Source organism: Pimephales promelas, chromosome 10 (assembly GCF_988280905.1).
Source record: "Pimephales promelas chromosome 10, fPimPro1.hap1.1, whole genome shotgun sequence".
In the NCBI taxonomy this organism is placed as follows: domain Eukaryota; kingdom Metazoa; phylum Chordata; class Actinopteri; order Cypriniformes; family Leuciscidae; genus Pimephales; species Pimephales promelas.
Window position 1 is genome coordinate 4,227,696 of NC_142778.1, and position 22,405 is coordinate 4,250,100.

General features: G+C 37.5%; 1 protein-coding gene across 2 annotated transcripts in view; it reads right to left on the minus strand.

Moving 5' to 3' along the window:
* The window catches only part of dvl3b (dishevelled segment polarity protein 3b), a 35,698-nt gene extending 13,830 nt beyond the window's left edge, over positions 1–21,868 (minus strand). The window contains exons 1-3 of one of the 2 annotated variants that reach the window (XM_089135296.1): positions 21,339–21,868; positions 9,005–9,074; positions 871–995 (exon numbers count right to left, since the gene is read on the minus strand). In XM_089135296.1, the coding sequence (XP_088991422.1) occupies positions 871–995; positions 9,005–9,074; positions 21,339–21,499 (356 nt within the window). In that variant the 5' untranslated portion in view covers positions 21,500–21,868. The remainder of the gene's footprint in view (positions 1–870; positions 996–9,004; positions 9,075–21,338) is intronic. The other variant, XM_089135295.1, reaches the window with a different exon arrangement.
* Between the last annotated feature and the right edge of the window lie 537 nt (positions 21,869–22,405).

The window sequence follows — 22,405 nt, forward strand, 5'->3', positions numbered from 1 at the left end:
CCTCGGATTATTGGAAAATGTAAACGCACAGCTCAGAGACTCGCACAGCTCCTCTTAACACACCTCTTGTGATCAGGCAGATGTCATTAAAGATATTGACGTGCTAGCGCTCTCTGGGTTAGGGCTCTGATTAGCCCACATTAGAGGAAACTGGTGCCTTTGAGACCGAAGGATAATGAGAGCAAGTCAACACAGAGCACTTCCGGTCCCTAACCACCTCCAGTGAGTGTTTATCTGATAAAATCACACACAATATTTAGCCGTGGATCTGACATTTTTGTGCCGCCCTTTTGTAGAGATAAATATTTTCAAGCCCTTCACCTACAGTACATGCACCCATAAAGACAGTCTCAGCCTCTCGAAAAACACTATAGGAATTATTAATTGTAATATTTTGAGGCACACAACACACTGGGGTCTATATTCATAACTCGTCATATTTTCTTGTCTTTAAATCAATATCTACATCGGATGTAGGGTGTATAATGTATAATGTATAATAAACAGTATATATAACTTGTATATACTGTTTAAATGTTAATATTTCAACAACGAATTGGAATAAAAACAATTATACCATTAAAACGTTGATATTAGAAATGCCTTATGTGAAATTTAAATGTCTGTATACAATGTAAACAATATGTGCATGTTTGAATTTTTGACTCATTAATTGATTATTACATAAATTATGAAATGAATATTAATTTTGTTTTATTTTTTAGCTAAATAAAAAATTCAATTGCAGTACAAAAATCATTTTGGTGCATCACTACTAATATCAATTGAATCTGCGTTAGTTTGGTCTGTCAGTGAACGAGCTAATAAACACACACACACACAGAGAGAAACAGCTGTAGGGTTACTGACTGGAAGGAAGGGGGTCTGGAGTCTCCGATGCCTCCTGTCCTCTCCAGAGGGGGCGGCAGATCGGCAGGAGTGTCTGCACACACAGATCCTCCGTCAGAACCATGAGAGCCGTCTGCAGACACCAGCTGTACAGAGACACAGAGAGAGATGATAAAATTAGCTCATCTACAGCATCTGTGAAAGGGCTGATAAGCCTCATGACTCATGCTAACTTACCAGTATACAAACAATACCACTCAAAAGTTTGGGGTCAGTGAAATTTTTAAATGCTTTTGAACAAAGTTTCTTCCACTCATTTATTTGATCAAAAATACAGTAAAAACATTAATATAATTACATTTTAAAATAACTGTTTTCTATTCGAATATAGTTTAAAATGTAATCAAAGCTGAATTTTCAGCATCATTACTCCAGTCATTCTAATATGCTGATTTCCTGCCCTAGAAACATTTCTTATTAATATAAATTTAGAAATCAGTTGTTCTGTAGAAACCGTGATACATTTGTTTAAGGATTCTTTGATGAATAGCATTGATATACATGGCATATACACTGTCACTTTTAATCAATTTAATTAAATGGATAAAACTATTAAATTCTTTCCAACAAATTAAAGACATCACTGACCTCCAACTTTTGAATGGTAGAGTATGATATTTAAAGGGACACTCCACCCATTTGCATTAAGAAACTTTCCATTGTTAGAAACCAAGTCATACTATTGAATGGTCGTGCAACACTCTCATTTTCCCCTGAGACGAGAGAAATCCGCTATTTACCTTTTTCACTTCCTCCTACAATGACGCAAAAATCATCATTTTACGTAATTGTAGGAGGAAGTGTAAGAGGGATAAAGACTACAAGCACTAGATCTCACCCTTTCAAACCCGCCCAAATAGAGCCCGGCCGATAAAGGATTTTGAAGGATTTTGAAGGCCGATACGATACAAATATTTTTGGGTTTTAAAATCCGATATTCCGATATATCGGCCGATATTTTTTTATTTATTAAATATTGTTGGATTTCACACACGTGAAAAAAAGAAAAGCTAACTTTTCTGCACAAGATACGTTTGATACTTTTTCTCTATGTCTAAATGTTCACTCCTCGCAAGTATAACTTACATTTTACAATGCAGAGACTGTAACTAGAGATATGCTAGCTATAAATACAGTAATCATTACTTTATTTAGGCAGAAAAAATTCATTTGTGGTTTCCAAGCTCATTAATGGTAACGTTAGCGGTCTTCCACTGATGATATTGGCGTTAGCTAGTCTATGATGAGCCATAATTTAACAATAGATAACATCATACTGCAAGTTGTAAAACAAATTTTCAATATAACAGGCAAAAGAGAGATGATTGAAGCGTGTTTCGTCCGTTTTTATTTTATGTTTTAAATATTCATTTATCGACCATTATAACTGCCGATACCGATATTATGGAAAATGCCTAATATCGGCCGATAATATCGGTCAGCCGATATATCGGTCTGGCTCTAGGGTGGACCTAATACGCTAACCGACCAATCACAGATCAGTGCCAGTGCGATTGATTTCACCGGCAGAAACGTTTTGAAAATAAGGACGAACATACTGAATACGCAGACGGATGCATTATGGAGGATTGGGATTACACATAGTGTCAGCCATCTTTTTTGGAAGCTAAGCTAGCAGGCTCTTGTTCTGTGGAGAAAGCTGAGTAGTAACTTTAGGGGTTACCATAATGTATAACGCAAAAGCCCAATCCCGGACATTTTGGGCGATCTCGAAACACTTTATCGGGCTGACTCATCACGGAGACTCACTAGTAGCCTAGACTTGTTGTTTAACGACTGCGCTCTGTTAACGGTAGGCGTGGCCTCCTAGGGCAGCGAAGCAAGTGCATTCTGGGAGTTGATGTCTTTCATCCACATAAGCCAAAATACATTTTCTTGCTTTTCTCAGTCTAGAAAGCTCCAAATTCAAAAATAATTTCACATTTCTTCTACATAAATGAGCCATTTTAAATACACATTCATCTTTCCAGAGGTGGAGTGACCCTTTAAGTTTTGTGGCTATACTTTGAAAATTGTGTTTTTCCCAGTGCAATAGATTTCCACTGTACAATTACTGTAAACGTGTTGATTGAGCTGAACTTGTATGTAACCTTAAATGTAAAAGTATATTAGTTTCCTGCTTAGTTTTCTCCATGTTTTAAAATCAGCTCAGTTCTGAGGGCACAGCAGGCATGTCATAGTTTAGGAGGGGAATAAATGATTCAGAATGCCACGAACCCTGTAGTAATGATCATTAAGAGTCTCTTGGAAAGAGAGAATTCACATCCTGTTGGACAAACAGAGAGCCTCTTGTGAGACCACAATGAGCTGCATTGGAGTCCCAACACCACCCTAAATCTGATTGAATCTTCTTGTTATACATGGGATATTTCAGGAGTGTTTTTCGCTCACCCTGTGACTTCACTTAGATAATTCAATCACAACCAACATGGAAGAAGACAATGTGCTTTAAGAAAACAGAAACACACAGAATAACTTCCCTGTCACAAATAGGCTGTGTAGTGTAACACACAAATAAAAGTGATGAAGAATTAACAAGGTATCAGACGAAGCCGGTTTCACTTCCTACCCAGGCAAGTATGAGCAAACTGTTTTTTGGGGGGGGGCTCAAGACATATTTATCAGTCATACACAATTGAAACAATTAAGATTTCTGTAATAGTACTAATAAACTAAATGTGTTTTAAATGGGTCCTATTATGCCCTTTTATGAAGTCTTGCTTTGGTTTTGGGGTGTACTAGAACATGCTTTCATGCTTGATTGTTCAAAAAACACATTATTTTCCACATATTTTCCATTATTACAGAACGCACCGAACGCATCGTTTAGTTCCGGCTTCGATTAAGCTCCTCCTTACGAAGTACGAAATGTGCTGTGATTGGTTAGCTGTCCCAGTGTGTGGTGATTGGCAGCGTTTAGTGCGTATTTGGGAAATGTCGCGCTCATCCATAACAACGAGTTCTTCTCTAGTTTAAATATAAAGGATGGCGGCAATTTCAAACTCGATTCAGACCCTGACAATGTTAACGAACAAGAACGGCTTTCTCAAGCACTGATTGTACAGGACATTTCTGAGTGGTATGTTTTTCTTCTACATTATAGGTACGATGTTATCCACCATTTAATCATGATATTTGTCGTAAAACTATGGTTAACAGTAATGGATCACAAAAATATGGTTCATTTTTTCTAAGGGGCAGTGAATAGCCTTACAAAAGCGAGAGCTTACAAAAGCTATAGTAAACAGCACTATATCAACACTAATGTTGGTTATCAGGTGAGCGCATCAACAACATAAAACATATAATTAGAACTGTCAATAGAAAACGCAACTACAAATAATACAACATACTTACAGTGCGTCATTGCACAAACAACAGTCCCAACAAAGTGGAAACTGCCCCATTTCAGGAGAAGCTTTTGTGTGGTTCTGGAAGCTATTCTTCGTATAATGTGCAGCGCACAGATAAATATTGGGATTATAATGTTCAGGAACAGTGTTTAAAATAAATTTGACCCAATTTCTAAGTTTGTCAGCTTTAGGAAAGTCAAACACACAAGTTGTGGAAAAAACAGCGCTCATCCAGGCCTCGTCCGCTTTTCTGCGTATTCTGTGGGATTATTTAAATGAGGAACATTATGACTTCATAACGCACGGAAAAATCAGGTTCTAGTACAAACTTGCTGTTCATTGTAGTTCTTGAAAAGAGGATTCTGTTAAATAAAATCTCTCTCTATGGAGTGAACTTTGAGCTTTGTAACGTCTTTTTATGATCTTTTTTATGCTCAAACAGCAAAATTACACACTAACTAAAGTTAAAAAGTGGAAAAGCATAATAGGACCCCTTTAAATAGACAATAACCAGGTTTATATATGAAACCCTGGACCACAAAACCGGTCACATGGGTCATTTTTTTGAACAGGAGATTTATACACCATCTGAAAGCTGAGTGTGTGGTATGTACTTAGGATAGGACAATATTTGTCCAAGATACAACTATTTGAAAATGTTTCGGGTTAAAAAAAAATGAAACATTGAGAAAATCGTCTTTAAAATTGTCCATTTAAGTTCACCATTATGCTGCATTGACTCACAAAAATAAATGTTTTATATGTTTATGGTAGAAAATTTACAAAATATCTTCATGGAACATGATCTTTACTCAATAGGCTAATGATTTTTGGCATAAAAGAAAAATTTATTATTTTGACCCATATAATGTATTGTTGGTTATTGCCAAAAATATACCCATGCAAATATACCCAAGATCACATATTTATCATCAATATTTCTAATTTGATTCAATCTCATTTTAACTAATTGAATATTGCTTGTTTTACAGCTAGCCATATTTTAACCATGTTTAACCATGCAATTGGAATAAATGCAAATTATTAGTTAATAAACTAAGCCATGACGAGTGCCGAAATCTTACCCGTTTCATTTATGTGTGACTGACAAATATGCATATTAGTTTATGTAATCCAAATGAATGGAAATTTTCAAATACATAAATCTTAAATTTATGTTTTTCTATGAAGGACAAAAATGAGGCCCAGGCAAGTCTAAAGAGGGCATCCATATCTTGTAGAACTGATATATTTTTACATGTAAGGAGTTTAAATGGGACAAAAGCAAATATCACCTTATCCCAACCCATAACCAAGTGGTCCTCAATCACTGATCTAACACAATAAATTTGTTTTTTTGGCAGCAAAGTTTAATATATTATGGAACTTCCTGTTGGCAGACTCGATGGAATGACACTGGTTCTAATTCGAACGGATGGATGCCAAATATTAAATCAAATTTTAACAGAACCATGTGTTTTATAGCCATCAATAAACAGCCCTACCAGGTGCTGAAAGTGGTGCAGTACCGCTCTGACCACTAGATGTTCCTCGCTCTCTCACGCTTTTATATCTCTTCCCACGCCTGGAGGTTCTTTGACGGACAGAGCCAAGTCCCTCCCACCCCGAAAGCGTCCACAGGCTCAGCTCTGCATGGGAAAGCTCCTGGTGTGAATCTGAAACGGGGGCAGTAAGAGGACGCACATTTTTCCCCAGCTCCAGGTTTCTGTCTCTCCTGGACGCCGCGTTGGAAAAGTGCATCGGAAGATGGCAGAGAGTAAAGCAGCGATAAAGGGCGCGCGCACCTTGTGTTTCTCCGTGGAAAGGGAGATTTGAGAGACAGGGATCTGGCTATGTAGCCGCTCTGTGTGTGTGTGTGTGTGTGTGTGTGGTTCAATCCACATGAGGAATTGTTTGTTTCTCTTGGCTGAAAAAAACAGGGTGTGTGTGTGTGTTTGGAAAAAAAAGTCAATCAGAGGGAGGTGGAGTGAGTCTGACTGACTATAGAATAAAAATAATAGGGAATGTGTAAGTGTGTTTTTTTATATTACAGCATTCAGCTGTAAATTATACAGTGGAATGCAAGTGCACTGAAATTGTGCTCCCAAGTATGAGTCAGTGCCAGTGTGTGTGTACAGGTGTATATTTCTAGGTTTTTTAAGTCCAACTGAAAACTTAGTCTTAAAAATAAGGTTCCAGAAGCGAACCATCTTAGGCCACATCCACACGAAGCCAAAGCTTTCCCAATCTAATGTTTTTTTCCTCGTTTAAAAAAAAAGTCTGTAAACACGGCGGTGTCTCGAATAATATCTGCGTACACACGAAACCACTGAAACTGAAAATGATGTAGTATACATTCCAGACCAGTGTGTGGCGCTGTAATTCTGCCATAGAGATACACAAAAAATGTGAGAAGAAGACTTAATACAATAATATTAGGCACAGTTTCTTTTTTTCCAAGAACTTTAGTTAACAACCATAAATTGCCTGGTACAAAATAGGGAGTCACAATATTCGATTAGTTAGCGAACTCAGAAAGCCACAAAGAACCGGCAAAAGTAACGCGAATGTGTCAAATATAGACATTTTAATTGGTTATTAATAAACTAGTGTTTTCTGAGTGATTCTTGACTCAAAAGATGAAGTTGACGAAGCTGACTCGCCACTTCACAGTATTGTGAATGCGCCTATTGAGTAGGCTAATGGACTTCATACGTATTAGGCTATAAGAGAGAGTTATCTGTTTCTTTTCGTCTTGAATTGTTGTTCGATGTTGTTTAAATGTAGACATTTCACGATTTCTATATATTTTCCTGAGTTTCGGTTCATTTATGAGACGAGCTCCAGTTCACTAGTTATATCGCGCCGGCGTCCATGTCATGATTACTATCTGCTATATATTTGCTTCTTATTTATTAAATCAAGGTAACTGGTTGATAAAACATTGATTAAAATTTACAAGATACAATTTATACAAAAAACGAAATTCACTTTAAAGAAAGGCTTTATACAAAATTAGGTCTCCATATATGTTGTGCATCTTATTATACTCATGCATGCGGTTCACTTTTCATAATCAACATCATAGATTAAATAAAAAAATTACATATTTAAACAAATATTACACTAAATACATTTCTTTAATGGCTACAACATGGCCTACAATAACCTAAAGTCGGAGTGGAACATTATGCGGTGTGTTTTTTTAAATAGCCGTAATAATCAAATAATTCCCATCGATCGTCAAATATTCCCTTCCCTGCAAAATACGACATGTCTTAATCGGACAACAGACCAGCACCATAGCATACGAAAGAAAGTATAGGCCTAAAAAAATGTATGAAAATAAAGGAATACAAGAGGCTCAGTAGTTTCACTGCATTATATTATAATTATTATTAGTTCGGCAGTTGTTGTTGCCGTTACGTGACTGTCTGATTAGTCGACACGTGGGGTGATGATTTCATCGTTTAACAAAATTTACGGATTGGCCGTACACACGAAAACGCAACGTTTTCAGATTTATCCACTTTCAGTGTCCCAAAACGCCGGATCCGTCTGGGCGAAACGCCAATATGACAAAAAATTTGTACGTAAACAGCTAAACGCGTCTCCGTGTGGACGGGGCCTTATTGTGAAGAATATTTCAATAATCTGAAGAAACTTTTGCAATGAGACAAATTCCATGGATGTTAAAAGTTCTTCATGGATCCATCATTGCCCATAAGTGTAGAGTGGGACTTGATTTCATAACATACACTGATGAATCATTCACAAACGCCACGTTAGAAGAGACGGGCGTATTTAAACGCGAGACTAAATCCTAAGAGTCACTCGTGATGGTGTGACTGGCATCGTAACAACCATAGCAACAGGTTGGCGTCTCAGAGATGTCAATAAATACATGAATGCCAACAGTTGAAGTGGTTATGTACTTTGCTATGAATGTGTTAGTTAGTCTATTGTTTTAGCGTTCAGCACTAGGGAAGTTGATTTGGACAGACCCTTGACCCCTCGATTTTTGACCAAGGAAGTGAGTCTATCCAACATGTACACTTCAGACACAACGATAAACCACAATGCACCATGATTGTGGCGTCTGCACTTAATTTACTCCAGCCCACACAACTCCACTGTATGATATTAGCATTATTTTGACATTTAACCGCATTTAATCCATGTTGTAGGTACTGTAAGCTGACTGTTTATCATTTTCATTTGTGTATTTTTTAATATTTAATATTAGTTTATGTTTATTTTTAACAGGTCAAGCATACATGATACAGGCATATAGAAAAAAACTGGACTTGAACTGGCCATCATAAGAAAGCTTTGCCAACTGCCATGTGGAACGATAAAAGCCTTTCATGAAATCAATCGCTGACTTTCACTGGGAAAGACCCTTCGAGTAGCAGCAGTGTCCTTCAAGGGCAAGAAAATACCATTAGCTCGCTTAATATTCTCTCCTGTGTCTGGGACAGACAGAGGAGGAGCAGATGTTTGCTAACCACTAAACACTCGCGGTCAATTTAACGCATCCAAACACACACTCACGCTTGACTGACTGATCTCCATGCTCTCGTGTTCAGAGACTCACACGAAGTGGGCCTTCTAATCAAACCTGTACCGCATCGAGATGGGCGGCCCTGTTTCATTCTGAGGTTAATGAAACTCAAGCAGGAGAATTGAGATGAGGAAGGTCTATACAGTCTGCAACTCACCCATGACACAACACGTCCGTTGAAACACGGTAGCTTGGCGTTGTCATCAGAAATCTCTTCCTTCACCACCCTGGAGAGACATAATGAAAACGACAGGTCTGTTGTAGGTTACACCAGAGAAACAGATGATTAAAACATGATTTTCACTCAAACTATACACGAAAGCAGTTGTCATGGACAACAAATCCTCTTTAATTTCATTCTGCTTAATCAGTTAAAATAATTATATGGTTTTGTTCGAGATCAAATGTACAACAAAGATACACAAAGAAACTAGACTGAAGAAAATGTGAATGTTCTGCTTCTCAATTGCTATAGTGTTAAAGATGCTTGCTAGATGCTTTTACAATCGGGTTTGGAAAATGAAAACATTTTGAACGATAACTTATAAACCTTTAAAGACAGCCCTAATGTAAGCTACAAGGTTAGTAATCGATGGTGTTTTCTTCTGTTGAAGCCGTCAGGCCGCATGATTTTAATTTAATCTTAAAATAATCGTGTTTGACAGCAAAATTCACAGTAAAAAACTACATTACCCATGATGCTGTACATTACACCAAATTGAGAGTAAAAATAAATCTTCAAAACAGCTCTTTAGCTCCGCCCACTCCCATGAAGCACTGCGAATGATGCAATCGAGTCGATCTCCCTATAGGCTCTCAAAATACTCAAATTTATATATATATATTAAAATATATTGTTTTTATACATTAAAACTTTGTAAATGAGCAGTTTTATATTCCTCCATAGTTTTTAATTTGATTTAGCAATGCTTTTAATTTGGTTTGCAATGCTTCATGGGATTGTAGTTTTTCCCCTCAATAAAACCGTTAAGGTCACAGGCTTGAACCTTTCCCTTTCCCATTTTCAAAAGACTATTTTAAAATCCCTATGAGAAAAAAATGCATGGAAAAATACTTCTGGAACCAGTGCCACTCAAAAAGGGGGCGGGCACTGTTGCACTTTATATTATGGGGCTTTTGAATGCTTGAAACTGATTGGTTGACGAACATTCTAATTATTAGAACATCCTTGTCAGGTTTAAACATTCTAATTATTATTAAATGTAAATGTAGTGTAATGTAACTGCATTAGTCTGCTATCAATGGCTCTAACCTCAGTTACTAGCTCTAAAAAGACGTTTTGGAATTAGCAACAGATTATAGATGCGCAATAAATTAATCCCACACACAAGTTTTATACGTTTTATGAACAAAAACCTGACAATTGTCTTAAAATACAACATTTGAACAATGTCTTGAGGTGTGGTAACCATAATAAGCAGAATAATTGACTAATTGGCCCGTTGAATTATTGGAAAATCATGCGCATTACCACCTGGGGTGTGCAATATTTATTTTCTAATAATTCAACGACCAGTCGTCAATTATTCCCTACCTATTGTGCTCTGGCTGGTTGCCGAAGCATTCGCTGTTGTGTTGTTATGGCATCGCCAGGTGGTTGCTAAGGTGTTCTCATTGGTTGTTAAAGCAAGCGGTTGCTATAGTGTTCTGGCTGGTTGCTAGAGCATTTACTATTGTTTTCTGGTTCTGGTTGCTAAATGGACGTGACTAGCTCATGTCAAAAGAGGCCATAATAATAGTGAGGGGCTTGACTTGAGCAAACACCCTTAAATAAGTAAAGCAGCTCCATTATCTAAAAGCCCCCTCACACAAACACGCACACAGGTTAATTTAGTCTCCCATAAAATAAAATTCACGGCATGCACCTCCTAGTCCCTCCCCCTTCCCAGCTGCTCCTTAAAAAGGTGCTGACCCCACTGACTCCTGTCACCATGGAAACCTTTGTCAAAGAGGAAGAGGGTGAAAGACAGCTGGCTAGTAAAGCATGTGAGGTTTGCTGAAACAGACCATGTAATCTATTAATGATAAAAATCAATTGAGTGATCATGATTGCATTCATGTTATATAAATCAAAGCCAGGCGGCTAGCTTTAATCACACACATGCCAAACACCAAAGCAGTGGTGACAAAACGGAGTCTGTGCTATAGATGCACACAGGACATGCCAAAAGCTTTCCTGGTTGGCAAAAAAAACATACATGTGTGAATGCCTTACAGACATATTTCATTTGATCTACTCTCAGTGATGCTGATCCATATTGCATGCAAAAAATGGCAGCATTTGAGGACAGCAAGCTTCAATCTGATCTGATTGCTTTACTACGTCCTCCCCTAGTCTCAGAAGATCAAGCTAAATTCGTATCAAATGAATCCAAACCCGCATTATGAAAACAATCTGATGTTTTATCTTTTTTTACAGAGCTTTATTTGTGTCATACATCATCTCTCTCTCTCTCTCTTTCTCTCTTCCTGCCAGATGAAGCTGATCTAATGAAAGCCTTCAACAGTGACTGTATCTGCTGAATTCTCTCAGGCCCAAGATCTCATTGGGTGCGCCAATATGCTCGTGCTTATGCGTTTGTATCAGATTTTTCTTGTGCAATACAATGCTGGTAGCTTCTGAAAAGCAGCCGATGAGAGGTTCTAGTTGCCTGTGTGTGTTTGCGTGAGAAACAGATTATATCCCACAGGCCTCTCTGGCATTAGCACAATGATTGACAGCTCTCAGTGAATTCCAATCTGAGCACTTTGTTGCTTTTAGTGAGTGGATTTTACATTGTTCCACAGTGCGGACTCTAATCCTACTTGGGCTGTGCAATAAAAACTCAGCAGGGATGGTGACATAAGAGGCTCAGAGAGCAGCTCTCCTCCTCCTTTTCTCATTCTGTTCTTCTTCTCTGCTCTCCTCATTCCTTTAGCAGCATGAGGTCCCATTTCTCCTGAAGCAGTTTCATCTGAAATCCTCAGCTTGGATGAGAACAGAAATACTGCTCAGATCTGAGTAATATTTTCACTTGAATAAATTGTAAAAAGCAAAAATTCTGTCATCAAAAGGTTATGGCAGAAGCAGGGGAGGACGATATGAGCAAAATCATCAATCATAGGATGAGTAAATTTAGACCATGATTATGCTATTGTCACGTTTTATGTTTGTTTTCATTCACGTCTGTATTTTATGGAAGCTTGTTTGCGCCACTGAATAAAAAATAAAAAAAAATAATTGCGACTTTTTATCTCACAATTGTGAGATATATGTCAGAATTGCGAGAAATAAAGTCGCAATTGCGAGATATAAAGTCAGAATTGCGAGATATAAAGTCAGAATTGCGTGATATAAAGTCAGAATTGCGAGATATAAATTCAGAATTGCGAGATATAAAGTCAGAATTATGTGATATAAAGTCAGAATTGCGTGTTATAAAGTCAGAATTGCGAGATATAAAGTCAGAATTGCGAGATATAAAGTCAGAATTGCGTGTTATAAAGTCAGAATTGCGAGATATAAAGTCAGAATTGCGAGATATAAAGTCAGAATTGCGAGATATAAAGTCAGAATTACGAGATATAAAGTCACAATTACAAAATATAAAGTCAGATTTGTGAGATATAAAGTCAGAATTGCGAGATATAAAGTCACAATTACGAGATATAAAGTCAGAATTGCGAGATATAAAGTCCAGAATTGTGTGAATTAAAGTCAGAATTGCATGATATAAAGTCACAATTATGAGATATAAAGTCACAATTGTGAGATATAAAGTCAGAATTGCAATTCAGAATCTCACAATTCTGACTTTACAACACGCAATTGTGACTTTATATCTCGCAATTTTTACTTTATATCTCGCAATTGCGACTTTACATCACGCAATTCTGACTTTATATCTCGCAATTCTGACTTTATATCTCGCAATTCTGAGTTTATATCACGCAATTCTGACTTTATATCTCGCAATTTTTACTTTATATCTCGCAATTGCGACTTTACATCACGCAATTCTGACTTTATATCTCGCAATTCTGACTTTATATCTCGCAATTCTGAGAAATAAAGTCAGAATTGTGAGATAAAAAGTTGCAATTACCTTTTTCATTTTTCATTCTGTGGCCAACATGACATCATGACTTTTGCGTAAACATACACGCCACTTTCGAGTCAGGTGGCGTGTTATCTCTACGCATTTTGAGCTATTTTGAGTCTACGCCATTAACGTCCGCGTCATTCCGCGTGTCTGTACACGCAGTCAAATCTCCAGTCATAAATGCCATTAACCCCAGTGACGGTTAAGTTTAGGGATATGGGTTGAGGTAAGTCATATCTTTTTTTTTTTACCTAGGATGGTAAGGGAACAGTCATAAATGCCATTAACCCCAGTGACGGTTAGGTTTAGGGACGGGGTTGAGGTAAGTCATATATTTATATAACGTTAAGTAAACGGCGTTCATAAACACGCTGAAAGGCGATTATGCGTCTTGATAGCACGCCAAAAATGGAAATACGAATTGGCGTGGCATACACACGCTACTTCATGAGATCAGTCTGCTGTGGCGGAAACAAGCTTCCCTAGTATTTCTAGTCTTGTGTTTTGCTGTCAGTGTGTTAATTGGTTCTGTAACCTCAGTTTCCCTGCCTGTTTGTCACTAGAGTTACATATTGATTAGAGTTTGAGTTCAGGTGTGTCTAGTTAATTAGTCTCATTAGTTCCTGTTTGCAGTGTATTTAAGCTCTGTGTGTCTTTCTGTTGTCAGTTCTACGCTGTGTGTGGTTCGGTTGTTATGTACGTGTATCGTTCCTGTGTAAATAAATACTGCTTGTGTTTAGATCCTGCATTCATCCGTCTTCTTCATTGCAACTAACCGTGGCAGGTATATATCACAATATGTAAAAAAAAAAAAAAATTCTAGATATATTACACGGCATGTAATGATCAAATACTTCCAAAATAAAAGATGCTTCATTCTCATTTGAGAACTTTATTTATTTATTTGATACTTCTAAACAAAAATAGGATTGAAATCACTAGTCACACAATCATCTGCACAGTGGATTCACGAGTCCTATAGAGATAATTATTTTGACCTATTTTAAGCTTTACAGACCATGGTCAGTTAGTTTATATATGGTCCCACTTATATTAGGTGTCTTTAACTACTATGTATTTTTACTCATTTTTGTTTTGGAACAACAAAATTTTTAGTGAACTAAAAAAAAAAAACTTTAAATGAATGAAACAGTGTGTTTAGTGACAGATGGACGTACACACCCCCTTTCAAGGTTCTTCAGAGATTCAGTGAACTCTTCATCTACCTTCCTTCCCAACATATGACATTCAGACTGTCTCGATTGACGACAAGTCTGGTTTGACTGACAGGAAATCAATTGTGAGGGTCTTTCCAGCTGGTTCAGCCAAAGATCTCCTTCGTTCATTACAAGCACCATAACGTTATTTGTGTCTTACATATTTCTCCATCTCTTTTCCATCTACTTTAGCAATAAAAGTACACCAATACTTGCACACACACACACACAGAGACCTCATCAGGCTAGCACAGTGGAATTGGGGCAGTGTGTGTGCAGATGGCTCATGTGTGTAGACAGGCCCATTGATTTGCAAGCAGAGCCAATCTCTAATAAAGAGACCTTCCTTCTTCATAGCCTGAGATGATTAGATTTCGTCCAGAAAACAAGCCTGGACTCCCACAGCAGAAGATGTGGAGGAGGAGGAAAGAGAGAGAGGGAGAGAATATAAGAGAAAAAAGGGCAGTAGATGGCAGTGAAAAGAAAGGGATGTACTTTAAGCACTCCCAAAGTGCTCATCCATCATTCAGTCCACAGTCACTCCATCCAAATCCTGAAACCGCCAGACAATGAGCTACTGATGCAATGAAATCCACAGAGACCCAAAACACACACACAACGCTAAAAACATGGTAATCACACACGTACATTATGCTAATACTGTCCAACTCGAAGAACTGTACTCGCACACGCACTAGGGAGAGGACAAGACAGGAAAATAAAGCAGGGAAAGTAGGTCAGTCTTCTTTAAAGAAACATCACTTCCATCAGAGAGAACAAGCCATAATGGAAAGCTCTCTGACCCCTCACACACTTTTTATTCAGGAAATGAATTGGAAATCTCAGCTTCTGCTTCAAAGGTGGTTAAATACTGTGTAACTGACACACCAAGTTCATGATCCTGTACACTATCTCACACACACAATCTGTCCACTACTAATCTCCAAAACAAACACTTAATAACCGGATGCAGTATGATGAGACTGGGAGCGAGTCTACAGTGTGTGTGCGCAGGTTTTCCAGCTGTGCAATGAGAATTAACAGAATCAAATTCAGCAATATGATCTCTGTAATTGAAATCCAACAGTGAAAACACAATCAACATTGTAATTTTATAATTTATGGATCATTTCCCTCTCAAGAAAGCATTTCAGCCTTTGCTTCCATGATAATGACAACTATTGATTAAGCATCTGAATGTGGTTATTTGATCTACGTAATCAAAATTATTGTGCGGTTTAAATTTCACTGACCAATAAATCAAATTAAAGCACTTAATCAGTTTAATCAGTCTACATATTACATCATATTTTGTATTATTATATACAATTTTTCCAATTAAATCGCGAATAAAATTTGTTTTTCCCCAACCGAGCTCGAGAACTGCATGTTCGAATATACAGTGGCACTGGCAAACCTAATAAATTTCATATATTGATTCAAATAACAATGGAAACATGAAAGGCTTTCCTTATGGGAAACACATACTACCTCGTAATAAACTCAAAACCCTTTGAATCTCCATTTATTACTGTTTCACCACTGAGCAGCTTTACTGTAGCATGATCCTCCATCTGTCTGTTAAAGTGTGTGTGTGTTTGTACAAAAATGATGATCATGATGCTAATGGCCTTACTGGCCTTGCAGCTGTTATGAGAGAGACCCAAGAGAGAGGCTGACACAAACACACACACAATGCACAAGCACTATCACCACTAAATCTATTCCTATAGGTCTATCTGAATGAAAACACTGAATTTAATCAAATACACCTGACAAGATTTCTCTTCTCACCAATAACACAGTCTTATTTTATTAATTCTTTGCATTGTTATTTTTTATTGAGTCTGATCGCTTCCCTGAAACTGATGACACATCTGCGGTGATGTCAGATTCATCATCACTCATGTTACATCACAGCGCCACATTCCTGCCGCTGGATGAAGTCAGCGTGTAGAGAGAGACATCATATATAATGTTCTTAAAGGAATAGTTCACTTTAAAAAAAACTTTTGCTGATAATTTACTCACCCCCATGTCATTCAAGATGTCCATGTCTTTCTTTCTTCAGTCGAAAAGAAATTAAGGTTTTTGATGAAAACATTCCAGGATTTTCTCCATATAATGCACTTCAATGGGAACCAAATGGTTCAAGGTCCAAATGAGAGTTTCAGTGCAGCTTCAAAGGGCTTTAAACGATTCCAGACGATGAATCAGGGTCTTATCAAGCGAAACGATCGGCCATTTCAAAAATAAATAAAAAACTTTAAGTTTTATAAGCACAAATGCTCGCCTTGCTCTGTTCTGTGACTCTCATGTTCAAACTCGAGTCATTTGGTTCATTCAACAAACGAAATGAACAAAATTATTTGAAAAAAGATTCATTCATTTTGATGAACGAGTTCGAACATGAGAGTCACGAACGTGCATCACAGAACAGAGTGATATTGTGAACAGAGTAATTTCTTTTCGACTGAAGAAAGAAAGACATGGACATCTTGGATGACATGGCGGTGAGTAAATTATCAGCAAAACTTTTTTTTAAAGTGAACTACACCTCTAATAATGAGTGTGCATGCCCATGTGTGTTTGTGTGGAGGGTTTTAAAGCTGGAAAGGATAAAGTTTGACTGTTGGTATCATATGATCATAATTTACACCTCTCACTGAAGCTGATGGCTATGTGAGAGACACCATGCAAACTGAAATCAGACTCACTGATTAAAGACATAAATCCTCATTATCATTACACCAAACTCAATATTAATGTCTTCAACAGGACAAATTGTTATGAAGTCACACAACCAGTAACAATGATTGTGAGATACAACAAGACACTCCATTTACTAGCAATTTCTAAGTGAATATTATTTCTGCACCAAAAGTTTTTTCACGGTACAAAATGAATCAGCCTAGTTCATGAAAATCAATTAGGTGATATCATTTTCAGTCATTTGGCTCACTGAAATGAAGGAACTATAGTAGGATTATCAAAAATTCAACTTAAAAAAGTAAATAAATAAAAAAAAATACCCATATTTAAGCAATCTCTGTATTGTTTAAAAATAAGCACATAAGATATACTATTTAACAACGATCCGGCTTCACAGTTCTGATTGCTCAGGTTATTTGATACAGTCTAAATATAATTAAAAAACGTATCAGTATTGGATGATTTTTATTATCATTTCTTCTTCTAAAATAAAATGTGATTCTGTTACTGTTAGTGATACTGGGACCATTTAGATAACCAATGTTTGTGTGTTTGGCCTCATTTATCATGACTTCTGCTTTATGATATTTACAGACACTAAGCTGCAGTGTAATCAGATCGTGACGCCCTGCAATCTGTGAATTACCATAATGTGTCAAATCCTGCGATTTAAATGGTCTTCTCATGTTGAGATGAGACACAAACTGAGGGATTCATAAGATAAATAAATAAAACCAGTCGTACCTGCCAATCCGTTATCATATGAGCTGTAATGTACAAGCTTTAACCACAACTTGTCGCATATTTTCTTTCATTAAAGGAGTAGTTCACTTTAAAAAAAACTTTTGCTGATAATTTACTCACCCCCATGTCATCCAAGATATCCATGTCTTTCTTTCTTCAGTCGAAAAGAAATTAAGGGTTTTGAGGAAAACATTCCACGATTTTTCTCCATATAATGGACTTCAATGGGAACCAAACAGTTCAAGGTCCAAATGAGAGTTTCAGTGCAAACTGCAAACTGTTCAAAGGGCTTTAAACGATTCCAGACGATGAATAAGGGTCTTATCAAGCGAAACGATCGCTCATTAAAAACAACAACAAAGTTTAAGTTTTATAAGCTCAAATGCTTGCCTTGCTCTGTACTGTGATGTGCTTTCGTGACACTCCTGTTCGAACTCGTTCATCAAAATGAACAAATCTTTTCAGAGTCAACTCGTTCATTTCGTTCACACAAAAAATATCCGTTCATTTTGATAAACGAGTTCGAACAGGAGAGTCACGAACGTGCATCACAGAACAGAGCAAGGTGACCATTTGAGCTTATAAAACTTAAACTTTGTCATTTATTTATTAAATGAGTGATTGTTTGGCTTGATAAGACCCTTATTCATCGTCTGGAATCGTTTTAAGCCCTTTGAACAGTTTGCAGTTTGCACTGAACTGTTTGGTTCCCATTGAAGTCCATTATATGGAGAAAAATCGTGGAATGTTTTCATCAAAAACCTTCATTTTTTTTCGACTGAAGAAAGAATGACATGGATATCGGATGACATGCAAAAGTTTTTTTAAAAAGTGAACTACTCGGTCTCAAGTTTACCTGTCGGTCACCAAGATGAATTCAGATAATCTTTTGATTTGGAATCACATGGGCATGAATCGAGCGGGCCTGTTTTGCATCATGGCATGGCCGTGTCGAGTCTGGAAGTGATTATGCCAGACTCAGAGGGTGAGGAACAATGGCTGGCTGTTCACCTTGATGAGCTGGTTTGGGCAGTACATTGATGCAAACAAGCAACGTGGAAAGAGAAAATGTGTTAGGAAGGTCCTGTTTCGCAGGTGTTGGACGGGTCTGTGTGTGCGCCGAGAGGTTTGTGTAGCTTGGCATCTACAGGAGAAGCTTCTGGCATGCCAAGAAAAGCAAACAAAAAGCAGATCGCATGGACTTGATTTCGCAACATGACACTGTTCTTTGTGGCTTAACAGTGACTGTGGAAATCTGTTCAGAGGATCCGTGAGCATGAGATTCCCAAGTGGCTCCTTGTTTCCAAGTCTGCATTCCAGACCTCAGCTACATGCGTTGGGATGTGCGCACCTAAAGTGCACTTTACCTCTCATAAAACACTGGGAAGACTGATCGAACAGTCATCCTCCGTCTAAACGCACATGCAGCCAAAGCAGCATTGAGGAAACAACACCATGTAAATAATGACACATAGCATCCCACACTTTTTAACCAATGAATTTCAATGGCTTTTCCAGTCATCAGTTACTAGCGTACAAGGAATTTTGGTAACATTTTACAATAAGGTTTCATTAGTTAACTACTTTACTTTTTATTCAGCAATACTTTTTGTTCAGCATTTATTTATCTAATTTCAACATTTACTAATACATTTGTACTTGTTAACATTAGTTAATGCACTCTGAACTAACATGATCAAACAACAAATGATTGTATTTTTATTAACTAACATTAACAAAGATGAATAAATACTGAAATAAATCATTGTTAGGTAACTAATGTTAACAAATTAGACCTTATTATAAAGTGTTAGCAGATTTTTTAAACTTATTTTATAGAGATTGCACTCACCAAGAGCAATTTCTAGGTTTTGAAATATTTTTTTGAGCTGCATATAACTTGCTATATATATTCATTTATAGAAATGTTCAAGTCTTTTCTTTTGGGGATTTTGTTCATTTTTATGACTGAAAATAACGCGAATATTTCCATGACTGTGGAGATCCGGGTAACAGGTCCTGAGTTTAGGCCAGACACACAGGAATAAATTGGTTAAAGTCAAGCTGATCAAAAGTGTGTTGTAAATCATGTGCAAATCAGAAAGTGTGTCAGCAGTTGAAGATGAGAGAGAGAAGATTATTTCAAACACGATGTTTATCGCTCTAACTTAAAATGTGAATGTCAGGTTTCTCACAGCTTTGGCAAATTAATTTCCATGCCAGTCATTTCCGAATACTGAATAAAGACATTTTTAAAACCCTTTCTCCTTTTTATATAAACAAAGAGTGCAAATTTCTAGCTTATGAAATGTTTTTTTATGACTGGACAGATGACAGATGCTTCAATTGACACTTTACATTACATTGTTCATGTCACAGTGCAATTATTACATGAACCAGCACTGAGTAAGCAATGAGTACCAAATACTATTTACATCTTATTGTTACTGAAAGTCATTATTTCAACATGAAACATGGACGCTGTTAAAGGGTTAGTTCGCCCAAAAATGAAAATGATCCCATAATTTACTCAACCTCAAGCCATCCTATATGACTTTCTTCTTTCAGGCAGACACAACCAGAGTTATAATTTAAAAAATCCTGACCCTTCCTAGCTTTATAATGGCAGTAAATAGTACCTTATTTTTTGAAGCCCAAATACGCTCATCCATCCATCATAAAAGTAATCCATACGGCTCCATGGGGTTAATAAAGGCCTTCTGAAGCGAAGTGATGCATATTTGTGAGAAAAATATCCATATTTATAACTTTATAAACTATAATCGCGGGCTTCCGTTAATGGCCATACACACAAGTCTAGTTCCGGTAGAAGAGTGACCTCTGTCCTGACCTATGAACTCGGAAAACACTGGTAATTCACAAATTAGAAGCTCTCACCTAAGCTTTCGCTACTCCTACATCATACGTCGGATCAGAGGTCACTCTTCCGCCAGAACTAGACTCGCGTACTGCCTTTACCGGAAGCCAGTGACTAGTTTATAAAGTTATAAATTGATATCTTTCTTTTAAAAATGTGTTGCTCTGCTTCAAGGCCTTTTTTAACCCCCTGGAGTTGCATGGACTTTTATGGTGGTGCTTTAATGGGCTTCAAAATCTCAGTTACCATTCACTCCATTACAAAGCTTGAATGAGCCAGGATTTTTAATTTTTTTATATATATAACTCTGATTGTGTTTGACTAAAATAATAAGAAAGTTATTTAGGCTACACCTGATGGCTTGAGGGTGAGTAATAATGGGATAATCTTTAAGCATTCTGACTCTACCTGGTTTACGGGTTCACACCTGATCTGTCACTGAATTACAGCAGGTCTCTTCCTTTAAATAATCTAAAGCCATCACAGACTTTGACCAGCACATATAATACCTCCTCTCATTCAACCTGACCCCAGATCTGTAAAGACCACCGCTTACACAATAGACGCATTTGTCCTGGAAACTACGGTTTATTACCGGTTTGTCCATATACCGTTTACAATGACCTGGAAAAAAAATACGAACACACATTCAATCTGGGCTGAGGTTCTGTGAGAGAAACCGACGGGAGGTTTGCAAACAGACAGAGAAAATAACAAAATAAAGACACCAAAATAAAGCCGTTAAAAAGTAGTCTGTCTGAGGTAGCTGACAGGAACACTAAATTATATACAAAGGGTGTAACTTAATTGTCTTTTAACATGCGTATTGTGCCTTACCCGAAATCATCGTCCATGGATTTGAAGAAAAATTTGTAGTTGGGTTTATTGAGGACATTTTTGAAGTCGGCGAGAGTGACGCTCTCAGCAGGAATGGGTATTTTGATGAGGTAGGGAGTCTCCTGCTCGTCGAGGTGATAGATGATCTTGGTCTCCGCCATGGCGGGCCGCTGCTGAGGGAAAGGCCGCACGCATCAGCCCCACAGCGGCGTGCGACTCTCGCGTCCACCGCGGAACGCTCAAGCGTCCAACCTCCGCGCGCTCTCTTCACTCAACGACAATAAAATCCGATAGCGCAGTATCCTTGCGGTCGTTTGTCACACAAATCAATCTAATAGTATAATATGTATAATAGACAGTGTTTCCTTTCAAAGTGAAGCGAAAGAATAGTACACGACTACACGTCGGTCGTCTATGGGCTCCCTATGGATACTGTTGCTTTTGCCTCTGTCCTTTGGAAACAACTGTCTGTCGGCCGATGTGAGATAGCCCCTCCTATCGATTCATTCCACTGCGCTCCCTCTACAGGACGAGCTATAAAAGATTATAGGCTACTGTTTGGCTGCTGGCTTGTAAATGTATTTGAACTTCGGCTATGGGAAAGACGCATCTCGATTACGCAAGGAGCCGTTAAGTTGTTGCTGCTGCATATTAATCACTCAATAGGACAACTTGCCTTTTTTTTTTTTTACTAAATATGTTGGTGAAATATTTTTAATGTCCTTAAATATTTTCGGGATGTGAGTTTGTAATCCAGCAAATCTGCATCTGGATTCTGGAGCCGTAATTTACCTGTTCAGACCCATAGGGTCAGACCTTGATTTCTTGTTAGTGCGCCGATATCGCCCTCTAGAGGATGAAGTGGTACAGCGGTTTACCCCTGGAGGCGGACAAGAAAATACAATCAAATACCAGCCATGACATGCGTTTTATTTATGTGACATGAAATATGTCAAAAATCTGTCAGACGAGTTTTTGACATTATCATTACAATTCATTACGTCACATTGTTATAATAATTAGCACCCGCGTCGTTTGTGAAATACTGTGCCTAGTATTCAGTAGTC